General features: G+C 35.3%; 1 protein-coding gene across 15 annotated transcripts in view; it reads right to left on the bottom strand.

The window, feature by feature from the left end:
- Rg (A kinase anchor protein rugose) overlaps nucleotides 1-12,444 on the bottom strand; it is a 333,149-nt gene that overhangs the window by 143,589 nt on the left and 177,116 nt on the right. The window contains exon 1 of one of the 15 annotated variants that reach the window (XM_083096511.1): nucleotides 118-231. The exons of the other annotated variants lie outside the window; for them this stretch is intronic. Coding sequence (XP_082952637.1) covers nucleotides 118-165 — 48 coding nt within the window. The 5' untranslated portion in view covers nucleotides 166-231. Of the gene's footprint in view, nucleotides 1-117; nucleotides 232-12,444 lie in introns of those variants that run through there. 15 annotated transcript variants of the gene reach the window in all.

Raw genomic sequence — 12,444 nt, forward strand, 5'->3', positions numbered from 1 at the left:
TAAAGCAGAATATCGCGCGAAATACAAAATAAACATTGCATAACAACGAAAACTGTGAGATACAGTTGTAGATTCTATTTTTATGCGGACTATAGAAAAGCCACGTGTATGTGTTACCTCTGCGTGGGATTGCCTTCGTACAGCACGTGGGAAGTGAGAAAACATGTTTTCCACGTCTATCTGCGCGCTTCGTTATCTCGCCCACAAAGCTCGTAATCGCCCGTGGAAATATCCTCGACAGTGGGTGACGGAAGGTATTGCATCCGTAAACGAAGCGACGTTCTCCTACGTAAAACGCACGCGAGTACCTACTCGCGAGTGTCCACATTTTTCGCGCGCTATATGACTCCAAGTTGCTCTGCAAAAAATCATTACGAGCCTCGACGGTTTGCGGTCGTGATGTCACTCGCACATTTTTTTTCCTCTATGCTTTATATCGTTGTAAATATCATTGGATAGCTTGTACGGTATGACGTTAAAAACGAGTTAGATTGTGCGTTATGTTATACAAATACGAAACACGTGTAAATGATTAACCACGTCATATAGATGTATGATCTCGTTTCATTTTTTTTTAAGATAATTTTTTTTATTTATTAAAAAAAAGCACGTGTGTATATTGAAACAGGAAATTGATGGCTTGATAAAAAATATATCTCTCTGCGGTGTGAAGATTAAAATTCTTGCATGTAATATTTTATATATTTCAAATGAGTATGGTATTACTTTCAGATTATAATAACGTGCAAATTTCTACTCGTCTATTTATCTCATTTCTTCAGTCAAAATTTCTACTACCTGTTTTTCATTGCGAATTTAAAGTAGAGCACTCGCGCGAGATATCCTGTAAGTTCCTATCATTATTTCTCTTATGACACATTCTTTGACGTATATAAAATATATTCCTTTTCGTGTGTGTGTGATGACAATTAACTTTTGAGTTTTTAATATCACATACCTTGGCATAAATAAATCTTGAATCCAATACTTGTTAAAACAGAATCCATTTAAAATTTATTCAGTCTTCTGTCCACGACTCAGAGCTTCGAAGCCAAGCTCGCCTGAAGCTTTTAATTTCCGACATTAACTAACTCCATAATTGCTTCTCCCGTTCAATTTTGACCAACGAAAAATTGACCACGTTCATCAAAGAATCTGTCATTACCAGAAAATACTAGTACGATGCACCGTATAATACATAGCAATTAAAAAATATATAATGTACCGTGTATATGTTTATTATATTTATGCGCGTGTGACGCAAACTCAAACTCCATCCAATCAACGATACACGTGTTACGCGCGGTTACCCCATTCAGTCTTTACCATCCCCTGTTCGCCATCATACTCCACCAGCTCTCGATCGCTTCATTCAACCTCGTCCGTATCCCTCGAATCGGGCTCACGTCACGACCACGGCCAGAATGGCGAGGTATCAGGGATTTATCGACATTTTCAAGTGCGCTTCGGTATTTTCAATTATACCGTGCACCTCCCTCGTCTCGTATATTCCAAAGATGATAATATGAGCTTACCATGATAGCGCCGCCAAGATTTTCAGGGGCTCGCATTAACCGTCTGGCGATATAATCTCATACTGACTAAACTAGGCAGCTCTTATATACACGTAGCGTTGAACAACTAAGAAACTCTCTATTGAAAGTGCTGCATTTAATCGCAAATTTTTACACAGTAATATTTTTTATTTAAGTCAATCTTGACGATAGATTTATAAGGAAATTGCTTTCAAAAAGCGCACTCTGTTCAAAAAACCCGGTCAAGAGACAGTAATCAGGACCCTAGAGAGTTAGAGTGGGGAGTCGAAAAGACTCACACTTGATAGAGGGCGTAGCGGGAGTTTTTGAGGCCTTTGCTTCGGGACAAAAAGGAAGATGGCGGCTTCGAGTCGCGAGTGGATACGTTGTTGCAACGCACGTGCATAGCTTTTAATCGAAACTATCGAGTGTTTTCTTTACTTTCGTGGACACTGGGTTCACATTAGATTCTGTGATTGTGATGGACATTGAATAGCATTCTTTAAGTCCGAATATAAAGACACAGTAGTGTCATTCTTCCAAACAAAGACGCGAGTTCGCTTGCTTACATTAACACGCCGTCAGTAATCCTCATAGGGAGGAATCTCGATGCGATCACTATTTGAGTGATTGTTGTTCACGAGTCTCAATCAACAACTGGTTTGGCTATCGTAAGACTGTGCATAATAACATACAGTACACTGGTAACAAGCTTGTTCCACCTACATACACATACATATGTGTAGATCATTGGGATCATTGTGTCGTGGTCATTGGGACGAATACACACACACACAAAGACGAAAGTCACAGGGACTCTTTGTCTTTTTTTGCTATATACATAAAAGGACGTATGGTCATAGTGATCCGTCGTTCTGCTCTTCTTCTGTTACGGTGTCATAAGGACCACGTTTTATGATTATTGGAATCAGTCTTACCAAACGTTGCGCATTAATTAAACGTCTATTATAATCTTTATCGACCAACGTTCATGATTCTTAGTCTTATAAAAAAGTCTATTTTTCTTGAGTATTACTTCTCCGGAGAGAAAACAAGAATATACTTTGAGATATAAATAACACAAGTCTCTTTCATTACGAGCTTCTTTTCTTTTTTCTCTTTTTCATACGATTTTTCAAACATATTATTACTATTATTTACTACTAGTTTATAACCAAACTGTTTACAGCAATTAATTTTAATCTTTAATTTCAGGTATTATATTAGATTGAATAGCGAGTATATTTTATATTTTAATATTTCTTTGGACATTTGCTTCCATTTTTTGTATACTTAACATATAACTATAACATAAATATTTTCTTTCATATTAGAAACTACAGTTGTACACGTTCATACATATATACTTGTTAACCTGGTTTTCAATTATAACACATTGAATAAATTTTGCTTTTTCAATTTCTTTGTTTATGATACACATAAACGGCTTATTTTTCCTTTGTTGATTTTTTTTAGGTATATCTTGTGTTTTTCCTATTTGTTTTTAATTTCTTTATTCTAAAATTGAACCTCCCATTTCAGATCTCGACATTTTCAAACACACTCTCTATGAATTTATCTGACAACCTATTTATTTACATACGTTATGTCACGGTACTTTTTACAATATTGAACATTGAGACGTTCTGATAAAAGAGTCACATCATGACATTCATTATTAAAAATGAAAAATTCTCACAGCATGACTCACTGTCAACTGTATTTCTCGTAAAATTGAATCAAAAGAATATAAATATAATTTCGAACATTTCTTGCAAGCACTTCTCAAATATCTATGTGACTGACTTGCCATTGTCGGAATAAACGACACGTAAATCCTAAGCAATTGCTATCCGTTTCAAAAGGAACAGACGAACTGTTCCGGGCACAAATCCCTCGTTTCCAAGATATACTATAAGAAAGCTCGTCCGACCATTCTGCGACTGGCATGAGATATACGAGTCGCGTTAATGGCCGGACTTTAGCATCCGTGCCGCACAAAAGTCCGTTGCCGAGCGAAAATTCATTCTCGCGGCCCAGTGCCACCTCGACTGACGCGAAATGATACGACGGGATGGACGGTGGAAAGGGGAACGAAAAGCGGAGCGGATGGAAAGAAAAAGTCAACGTCATAGCGCAGTATTTGTCATGGGTAATGGCCCGCGTCGTGTCGACGAGAGCCGGCCTCCGTCGTTAACTCGTTACCGTCCCGGTAATTCGACGGCCCTGTGCGTAGAGGTGCTATGGCAAAGTCGACCTTTGTCACGGCGCTCTCTTTCGCTTCGTCTAGTTCGGTAACATCGATTAATCACGTTCTGTATCTCCTCCCCCTCCCGTCTTCTCTCGAAACTTCCCTTTCTACCCGATTCCTGGCCTACACACGCGAACTGGCCCTATCGCGTAGTCCTCCCTATTTTCCGCCATCACCCTCGTCCCATTTCCCTTCTATCAGTTTCTCCCTTTTTTTTCTGGTCCGCTCTTATACATGCCACCCGCGAGCGCGCACATTATCCCGGAAGTGCATTCATAAGGCAGAAATGAAATTTTGCGAACCGCGGATTTATGTCACTTATGCCGCATTTCAAGTACTTTAATTGTTTTCCACAGGACATAGTGATGCATCAGAAACGTTAATTTTGCATCACGATATAAGTATCATCAAGTTTATATTAGTATCATCAAGTTATTATTATCTATATTTTTGTAATAGAATGTTTCAAGGATGCGCGCGCGATAGATTTTATAAAATTTTTTAAAATATGTACTCTCTAAAAGTGAATCAGTGAAAATATCACTAATTTAAACAGTAAAATAAGATTTCACTGAGGATCAGTGAGTATTTTACTGATCTTCAGTGGAAACGCTTATTTTTTTGTTATTTTATGTTATATCTCACTGATTATGGTCAGTTAAAATAAAATTCACTGTAAAACCAGTAAATTTTACTGTAAAACCAGTAATCGCTAGTTCGTTCGTTTACCGCTACGATCGCTATCTCTCTCGTATTTAATTTCAGTCATAAGAATTATATAAAGTTTGCAAAGAGCGACATTTAAAATTAAAAGTATTACTTCGATTTAATTTCTGATACAATCTCAATAGAGAGGCTTTAGATATTAAATCGATCTTTATAAGTCGAACAAATAAATGTCTGGCGACTTAATGAAAATTATTTGTTCGTTATCTATTTAAAATAACAAGTTCAATATGCATGTAATATAAATAAAATAAAATTTGTAATATAATAAATATTTAGTAAATACAAATAAAATTTTTAAGTTTATATGAAACAGATAGAGAGATGAATTGTAGTTTAATATTACTGACAATAACGAAAGAAATATTACTAATATTGAGAAATATTACTGATTGAAACAGTCAAAATTATTAACTGATTCTTTCAATAAAATATCACTGATTTACAGTGCTGTACTTATAACTGCTGTAATAAGTGACTATTTACTGTTTTTCAGTGATAATACACTGATTCACTTTTAGAGAGTAAGACATCGAGAATATGAAAATTAAATCGTTAAATTAGTGCTATTTAATATAGCATATATTTATATAAATAAATTTTACAAAAGATTTTTAATTTTAAAGTTTCTCTTCAAGCGGTTTTTTAAGAACAATTACAAATAACAAGATAATCAGAAACAGGATTCTGATCCCTTCTCTGATTGAGATAGTCAAAAGGCTAACGCTTCTAACTGCTTTATCCGATCATGGAGATACCTGAACGCAATTTATCCAGTGGCGAGAAATAAAAACGCTTCCACGTAAAACGATTTACAAATCCGGAATTACTATCCGGAGTATTCGTGCTATTGAAGAAGGATTTAGATTTCTGTCGTAGGCGGCAGCGTATTGGATAACAAGAGAAAAGAAGGGAAAAGGGAACGAAGGGGCACAATTCAAGAGCAATGAGGTCATGGAGGGATAGAGTTTCAATTCGTAGCAAAGGAGGAAGAAACAGATAGAAAGAGAAAGAGAGAAAATAGAAGGAATAGATATAGCTAGGGCACATCCTGGATTTAATTGGAGAATTCTCGACGTTCTCCCCCTTCGGCGTTTCCTTTCGCGCTCCTATCTTCATTACCTATCAACTGGATTTTGCCGCGAAGGTCGACCGGCTTTCTCTCGTTTAGATGGAATTGCCGAATATTTCGGTAGTATCTTCGAAGATATCCGTAGCCCGAGGCGAGACGCGGCGAGCCGTGATTTTGACCGGGCTTAACTCGATAAGCCTTCGCTCGCGGTTTTGCGGTTGCCTGGAGCAGTGGACGAGCACGTCCATCGTAGAGTAGTTTGAAAATGATGAGAACGAGAAGCTCCATCGATTAAACTGACCAAAACTCAAAGACTTTGGCCAGTTCAATCTGTACACACTTGAGATTCGACGTGTTTTCTTTTATCATCTTCGACAACGAGAATATTTAAGTCGTGTTTTCGAAAGTTAACGAAGAACGGTAATAATATTTATTTATACAGAAGGACAAAATATATCTTTAAATTCTCTCTAAAGTGTAACGATGCGGAGGTAATATCCTTCCTTGTAAAATGATTTAATTTCTTAATGAATGCGAATAATTTCGAAATCTCAGCTTTGTGAAATCAGTTTTAAAATTCACAAATATGCATCCTTCTATTTCCTTCGTTTACGCTGTCCACATTCCTTCCTTTTCTTTGCTCAAAGGAGAACCCGAAAGTTTCCGGAACGCCTTTATATAATCCTGTGCCTCGTTATTTAACTACAAGAGCAAGTCTCCCAAGAACTTATAGTTTCTATTATTATCGCAGCTTTGTTCTTATCACGTTCTTGTACCAAGCTCGTGACACGTTCTAATTCTAATACAAACTCGTGCATGAAACTCTACTCAAATAGACGTCGTGAAAGCACTTTTGACGGAATTTTTAATTTTCCGTGAATTTTCATACAGCATTATCGCTCAGTGACGATCTTTTTCCGGCGCAACCAACAGGAAAGCTTGTCCGTTATAAGTAAATTGACGTTTATCATCATGCTTCCTGGATTTTCAACATTTTCCAGCACGTTAATTCTGACTTCAATTGTTTGAATGTACGCTTCGCCGCGCTTGTCGGACGTTATCATACATTTCGCAGCTTTGCAAATATCTGCGTAGTTCATACTTGAGAACCTACCATCAAATAGCTACCATCAAATAGCTACCATCAAATTACACAAACATTTCAAATACGTAAACATCCGTAATTTTTGCTATAAACTCTTCTTGATATCTTTTTACAGCAACGTAATTTTCAATGGAAACATTTTGCATTTTAAATTAACTAGAAATCTGCATCACATTAAAAATGTACCTGGAATGTCTGATTTCAATGTCCCATATAATATAGAACAGATTAATTTTATTGCATATGACGCATTGCTATTGCATTATATCTCTCCGTTGTAGGAAAGTTAAATCGCATCGTGCAGTCTCATCTCGTTAACAAATCACGTAGCGAAGTTCTCGGTAGATGCTGCACTGCATTCTGTATTATATTGTAATGTGGACATATCGTGAGGCTACGTTGTGCGGATGTCGTGCGACACGAACTTGTATTAATCCTACATTCTGTTATCTTCCTGCTGTGCAACCATTACAATTACCCGCCACGATGCAAAAATTGAAGATGGCTACAAATAAATGTATAGATATTGTTCACAACGCTAATACTTAATCGTTGAGTATACGTACATGGACATGTACTGGACGAGAGAAGATTAAAAAAAAAGATTCCCTCGGAAACGATTAGCCACCATAAGCAAAAATCAGCCTCCTAGCGTATTTTCTTTATGCATTTTATCTATAGGTTAATATTTTCTGACACATATAATTACAATACGAGCAGCTCTTTCTGCGAAGCAATATATGTTTTATATATCGTCAATATTTTTACTAACGGCAATACCAGAGATACTATATAATTCATATTCTACCTAGCGGCATTTTATTTTGATTTAAATCGATACGTATTCACGGCTATTGCATTTATTAAAGCAAGTTTGTCATAAAATAACGTCACATTTATATGAGAATTGACAACTGAAATAGTCATTATTTATATATTCTCTTTTAACGCTTACACATAAAATACACTTGTCATTCTCTTTCATAAATAGTGATATTATATCGTTACGTACTTTTCGTTATGTACTTTTGCATCTTCTTATCGATTATTTATATGACAGCAATTTATTATTTCTAATCTCGATATTCCGAGTATGCAAAAGAAAAACAAAAAGAGCAGAAAGTTTTTATATAACAATATTATAACTATTATTATAATTATATTAATTATTATAATAATTACATAATTTAAATACGTAACTCTAAAACAAAGTTATTAAGAAAAGTATTAATATTGACATGTAACATTAACACGTTCATAAATTTCTAAACTAGATAGAATGTAAAATTTCGTAATTCTTATTAATACGGATTATCGACAGTCATCAGATAATACTTATTAATAACTCGATAAATGTGCTCCCTCGTATCTTCCACGTTTGCGCGAAGCGCGAAACGAAAATGCTGGATTTTTCAATGCGTAATCCCTTGCCGCGAACAAAACTCAGAGACTGTTACCAGGGATATGGAGGTATTCGGAACAAAATATATTTAGTTTCGGCAACCAACGAGAATTTATTTGCGTTTTATTGACAGTCGAAAATAAATGAGACCACGCGACGTTGGTGTTGGAACTGGATTACTGTATCGCGCAAGGTTTTAGCGGACCTATAGACTATCTGTCTGCATCGCGTTCTTCGCCGTACGAAATTGTGTTGCACAGCCATTTAATCGCAGACGCTCTTCTCTTCGGAAACGGTGCAAGAGAGACGATGTTTATCGAGCCACGATTAAGGATAATAATATTTTCCGTGGGAGCTCAACGCTCCCCGTCGAAACTTCCTTACGTAGGAAGGCAATTAGCATCTCGCTACTCCCTTTTATGCAAAGTACCGAAGACGCACCGTGCTTAGGTATACATAATGAACTTTTCAAGCGAGCAGACCGATAAGTTCTATTCAGTTTAATATAACTGAGTTAATTAATTGTTCAAAGTAATTAGCATCGTAAATGAGTTGCCACTTCATTCCCAGAGGCAATCGTCAGTTTAATTCCGTGATACAAGTTGAAAAACTACGATTATCTTTCATCAAAATTTGCGCAGTGACACGTAATCTGACATTTTTATTCGAGCTTGACATATTAATTTCAATGCGACAAAATTAATCTTGCGCTTATTTCATTTTATAAACTCTTAAATTATTTTCCATGAATAATTTTACAAGAGTGATCTTTTGTTTAAAATTAATAAATCAATGGTGAAAATTATATTAAATGTTATTTTTTATTATTTTATATGTATATATAATACTAGAAATATTAAATTATATAAACTTGTGTCTATCTGTATGCGTAAATATATATATATATATATATATATATATATATATATGTATGCGTAAATATATATATATATATATATTTACGCATACAGATAGACACAAGTTTAAATACAAATCTATTATTTTATATCATTCTGTCATCGTGTGAAAAAATAATGGATGGGAAAGTCGAGTTATAACTTATAATTAATCATGACAGAGATGTTCAATTTAAAACAGATGTATAACTGCAACTTTATATATAATTTTTTGGTATTATTTTTTATTCCATGAATTGATTCGTTTGAATTGGGATATAAATGAGCATCTCTCAGTAATCTGCACATAAAAATGCACAGCAGCAGAAAACTCACGTTTGCAAAAAAACTCGTTGTTTTGTGCAAATACTTGGAGAGTGTAACTCCAGTAACGCGTATTTACTTGAACGCAAAAGCCGTTTGACAGAAAAATAAAAATAAATATTAGTACGACTGCCTTCGTTAGACCAGAAAGAGTTGATCAGAAAGAACAGCGCTCGTTATCTTTTCATAGAGTGAAATTATCTCAAAAGATATTGGTAGCGGTATACTTTAATTATACGTGGCCAGCTTCAATTATTCTCTCTCTTTTTCTCTCTCTTTCTATTTATTTCCCTCCCTCCACTTCCTCTGTATCCTCCTCTTTTCTCGCGTATTTTTATAAATCATTTACTAAAACAAAATAAAATCTAATGTCAATAAAATGATATCTCGTAGATATACACTTTTAAAATCATTTCAAAAACTTCTTATTTTTCTTATAAATTACATACGAATTGGCGATCTGCCAAGTTTACAATAGCACCTTTTTCAAACTTTTCAATTCTTTAATCGCCGATAATTCTGTTAGAGGCAAAAATCGTCTTCGATTCGCACGTAAAAAGAGAGAAAAGAATAAAAGCATGCCATCGACAGATATAAAATTATGTGCTTACTGTAATAATTGATTTACATTACTCTGCGCATCCGAAACTGCTCGACATATGAAATGAAAATTAGTTTCATTGTTATTTACAAGAAGATGACAGAATAATTCATCCGATAAAAAAAAGAAACCAAGGCAGATCATATATAAACCGTGTTTCTGAGTACGTCTATAAATATATGTATTTATATGTATGCATATATGCTTGTATGTCATAGCAGGGTGAGATGAAGAGCGTGTCCTCGCGCTCGGCTGTGAATAGTAATGGCTTATATTCTTGTCGAAGTGGTGCCAAGTATCCCGACACTCTCGTAGCATCGCCGGAACACACGCCACATACTGTAACGAGATACCTTTTATTAAATTTTGTTCCTAGAAACCTCATGTGTCTCGTGTATTTTCCCGACGAACATCGCGTTTACGGATCGATCGAGTTGATATCCTGAGAAGTCGAACGGGAAGATTGCGTTGATATAAATTTTGTATGATAGAATTTGACATTGCGCTCACTGAACGAATAATGTACCCTTTAAATTGTCTGATACAGAAATTTCATTGTTACAAATTTACAATATGTTCGTTGTAATTTTATTTAACCGATCGCAGTCTCGTGATGAATCTGTAACACGAAATCAGAAATAGAATACCTCCTGCTCCTTGATAGATATTGGCTTCTTCATAGGCGATCGCGATTATTTTAAGAAATAATCTTTGATGGTAAGATATTATTACATATTTGCAGAAGAGGCAACGTAATTTCGGTTTTCATTTCATTTCCCGATTTATGTTAAACTTTATCGGTGAAATTGTAGATTACTGTGATCTACAGTCGATAGATTTTTCTTTGAGATAAAACTTTCTGCAACTAACTTCTGTAAAAACTTCGCAATATAGAGCTTAATGTCTTTGAAATTTCGCCCAAATCGAAAAGAATGTAAGCGCGTGGCCATTTTTATAAAAATGACTTTATTTTGCGCGGTTAGCTTTCCATTTTTCTTCACTTTATGTGCGAATTTGCAAGCGATATTTTCTTGTCGACATAAATCAATAATAGTCAACGCAAAATCGCCAAATATTTGAATCTCGCCAGACTTGCATGGATTTATGCAGTAAAATAAAAAGTAATCTGGCATCGAAAAGTTTCTCATAAGATTAATCTTGCGAACCAATACATATATTCCTTTGATGCTTTCATTACAACATATCGTGTATACATAAGAAAACATCTACATACAAAGCATTATTTATTTCATATTACGTATTGTAGAAATATGTTGTTAATAAACAAATGTATATTTATATTTTTGTTAAATAAAATCTACCTTGCATGTATATTTATTATTTTATTATCTCATATCAATTTAGAAATTACCGTTCTTCTTTGTTTTATAAACTCTGCAAAAGCGGTTCCAACAGTGAACGTACATTTAACATTTACATTTGATGCAATAAACAAATTGGACACCTCATTATCCCATTATCTTTGTAAACAAAATTGACTGTTATTTAAACCTACATATGTATGTATTCGATCTTATTGTATTTTAATGATATATTTTGTTAATTTATTTTATTGATTTTATAGTGGATAATTACAATAGTATGATCAATACCATACAAATATATAGATGATGTGTTTTGCTTTATGTCTAAAGAAAAAAAGAGAAAGAAAATAGTTTAATTATAAGAGTTCGATTCGGATATTTTACTTTTTCTCTCGCGTAAATCCCGTGGGGAGAAGAAGTAAATGGACAGTAAGGAAAATGAAATAAAGAACGAGATTGTGTATTGAAAAATTACATTAAATACTGTCAAATGATCTCGAGGACATGGGAACAAGTGCACGTAGTGCTAGAAAATAGAGAAATGAATCGAGAGGATACAGAAGATGCTGGAAATATCGGTCGATGTTTGAGCTTGCTAGCCGCGAATTGCGACGTGATGGTAGCGGGTGGCAGTAACAACAACGGTAGCAATAGCATTGGTAACGGTAGCAGCGCAGCAATACCACTGACAACTGCATTCTTCTGGAGAACACATACGCAAGGAGCATAGTCAAGAGATAGGTCGAGAGGACACAGACGAAAGCGAAGAGTATTGGTATGGCGTTGTGCATTCATGTCACGTGCCATCTACTCCTACTAGTATAGACAATCCTGTGCTTCGGATAACCTGTTTGCCCGCCTTTTTTCCCCGCTCAATAAGAACTCCGAGTAAATCAAGGGTAGATGTACCCTTCCTCTGTCCTTTTCTCTCATCCATCTACCTTTCGCCTTTTCTGCACTCGTTGCTTCTTGTTCGCTCCTTTGGGATGGTTTACCAATATCTTCCTTTTTCTTTCTCTCTGTCTTCTTTCTTTTGTTCGTTCCTTGTTGCATTCTTCCGCTTCTTCACCTCTGATTTAACTTATCTCAAGTCATGGTAATACGTTGAATCGACATGGGAGGATTTGGGAGGTTCTAAGGGATTCTAAAGCGCCGATATCGCACCACAAAGTGTCGCATTCGTTGCTTATGTTGTTCAAAGATTGTA

This window comes from Camponotus vicinus, unplaced genomic scaffold, assembly GCF_025532165.1.
Source record: "Camponotus vicinus isolate PSW18456_S1 unplaced genomic scaffold, iyCamVici1.0 SCAF_4, whole genome shotgun sequence".
Lineage (NCBI taxonomy): Eukaryota > Metazoa > Arthropoda > Insecta > Hymenoptera > Formicidae > Camponotus > Camponotus vicinus.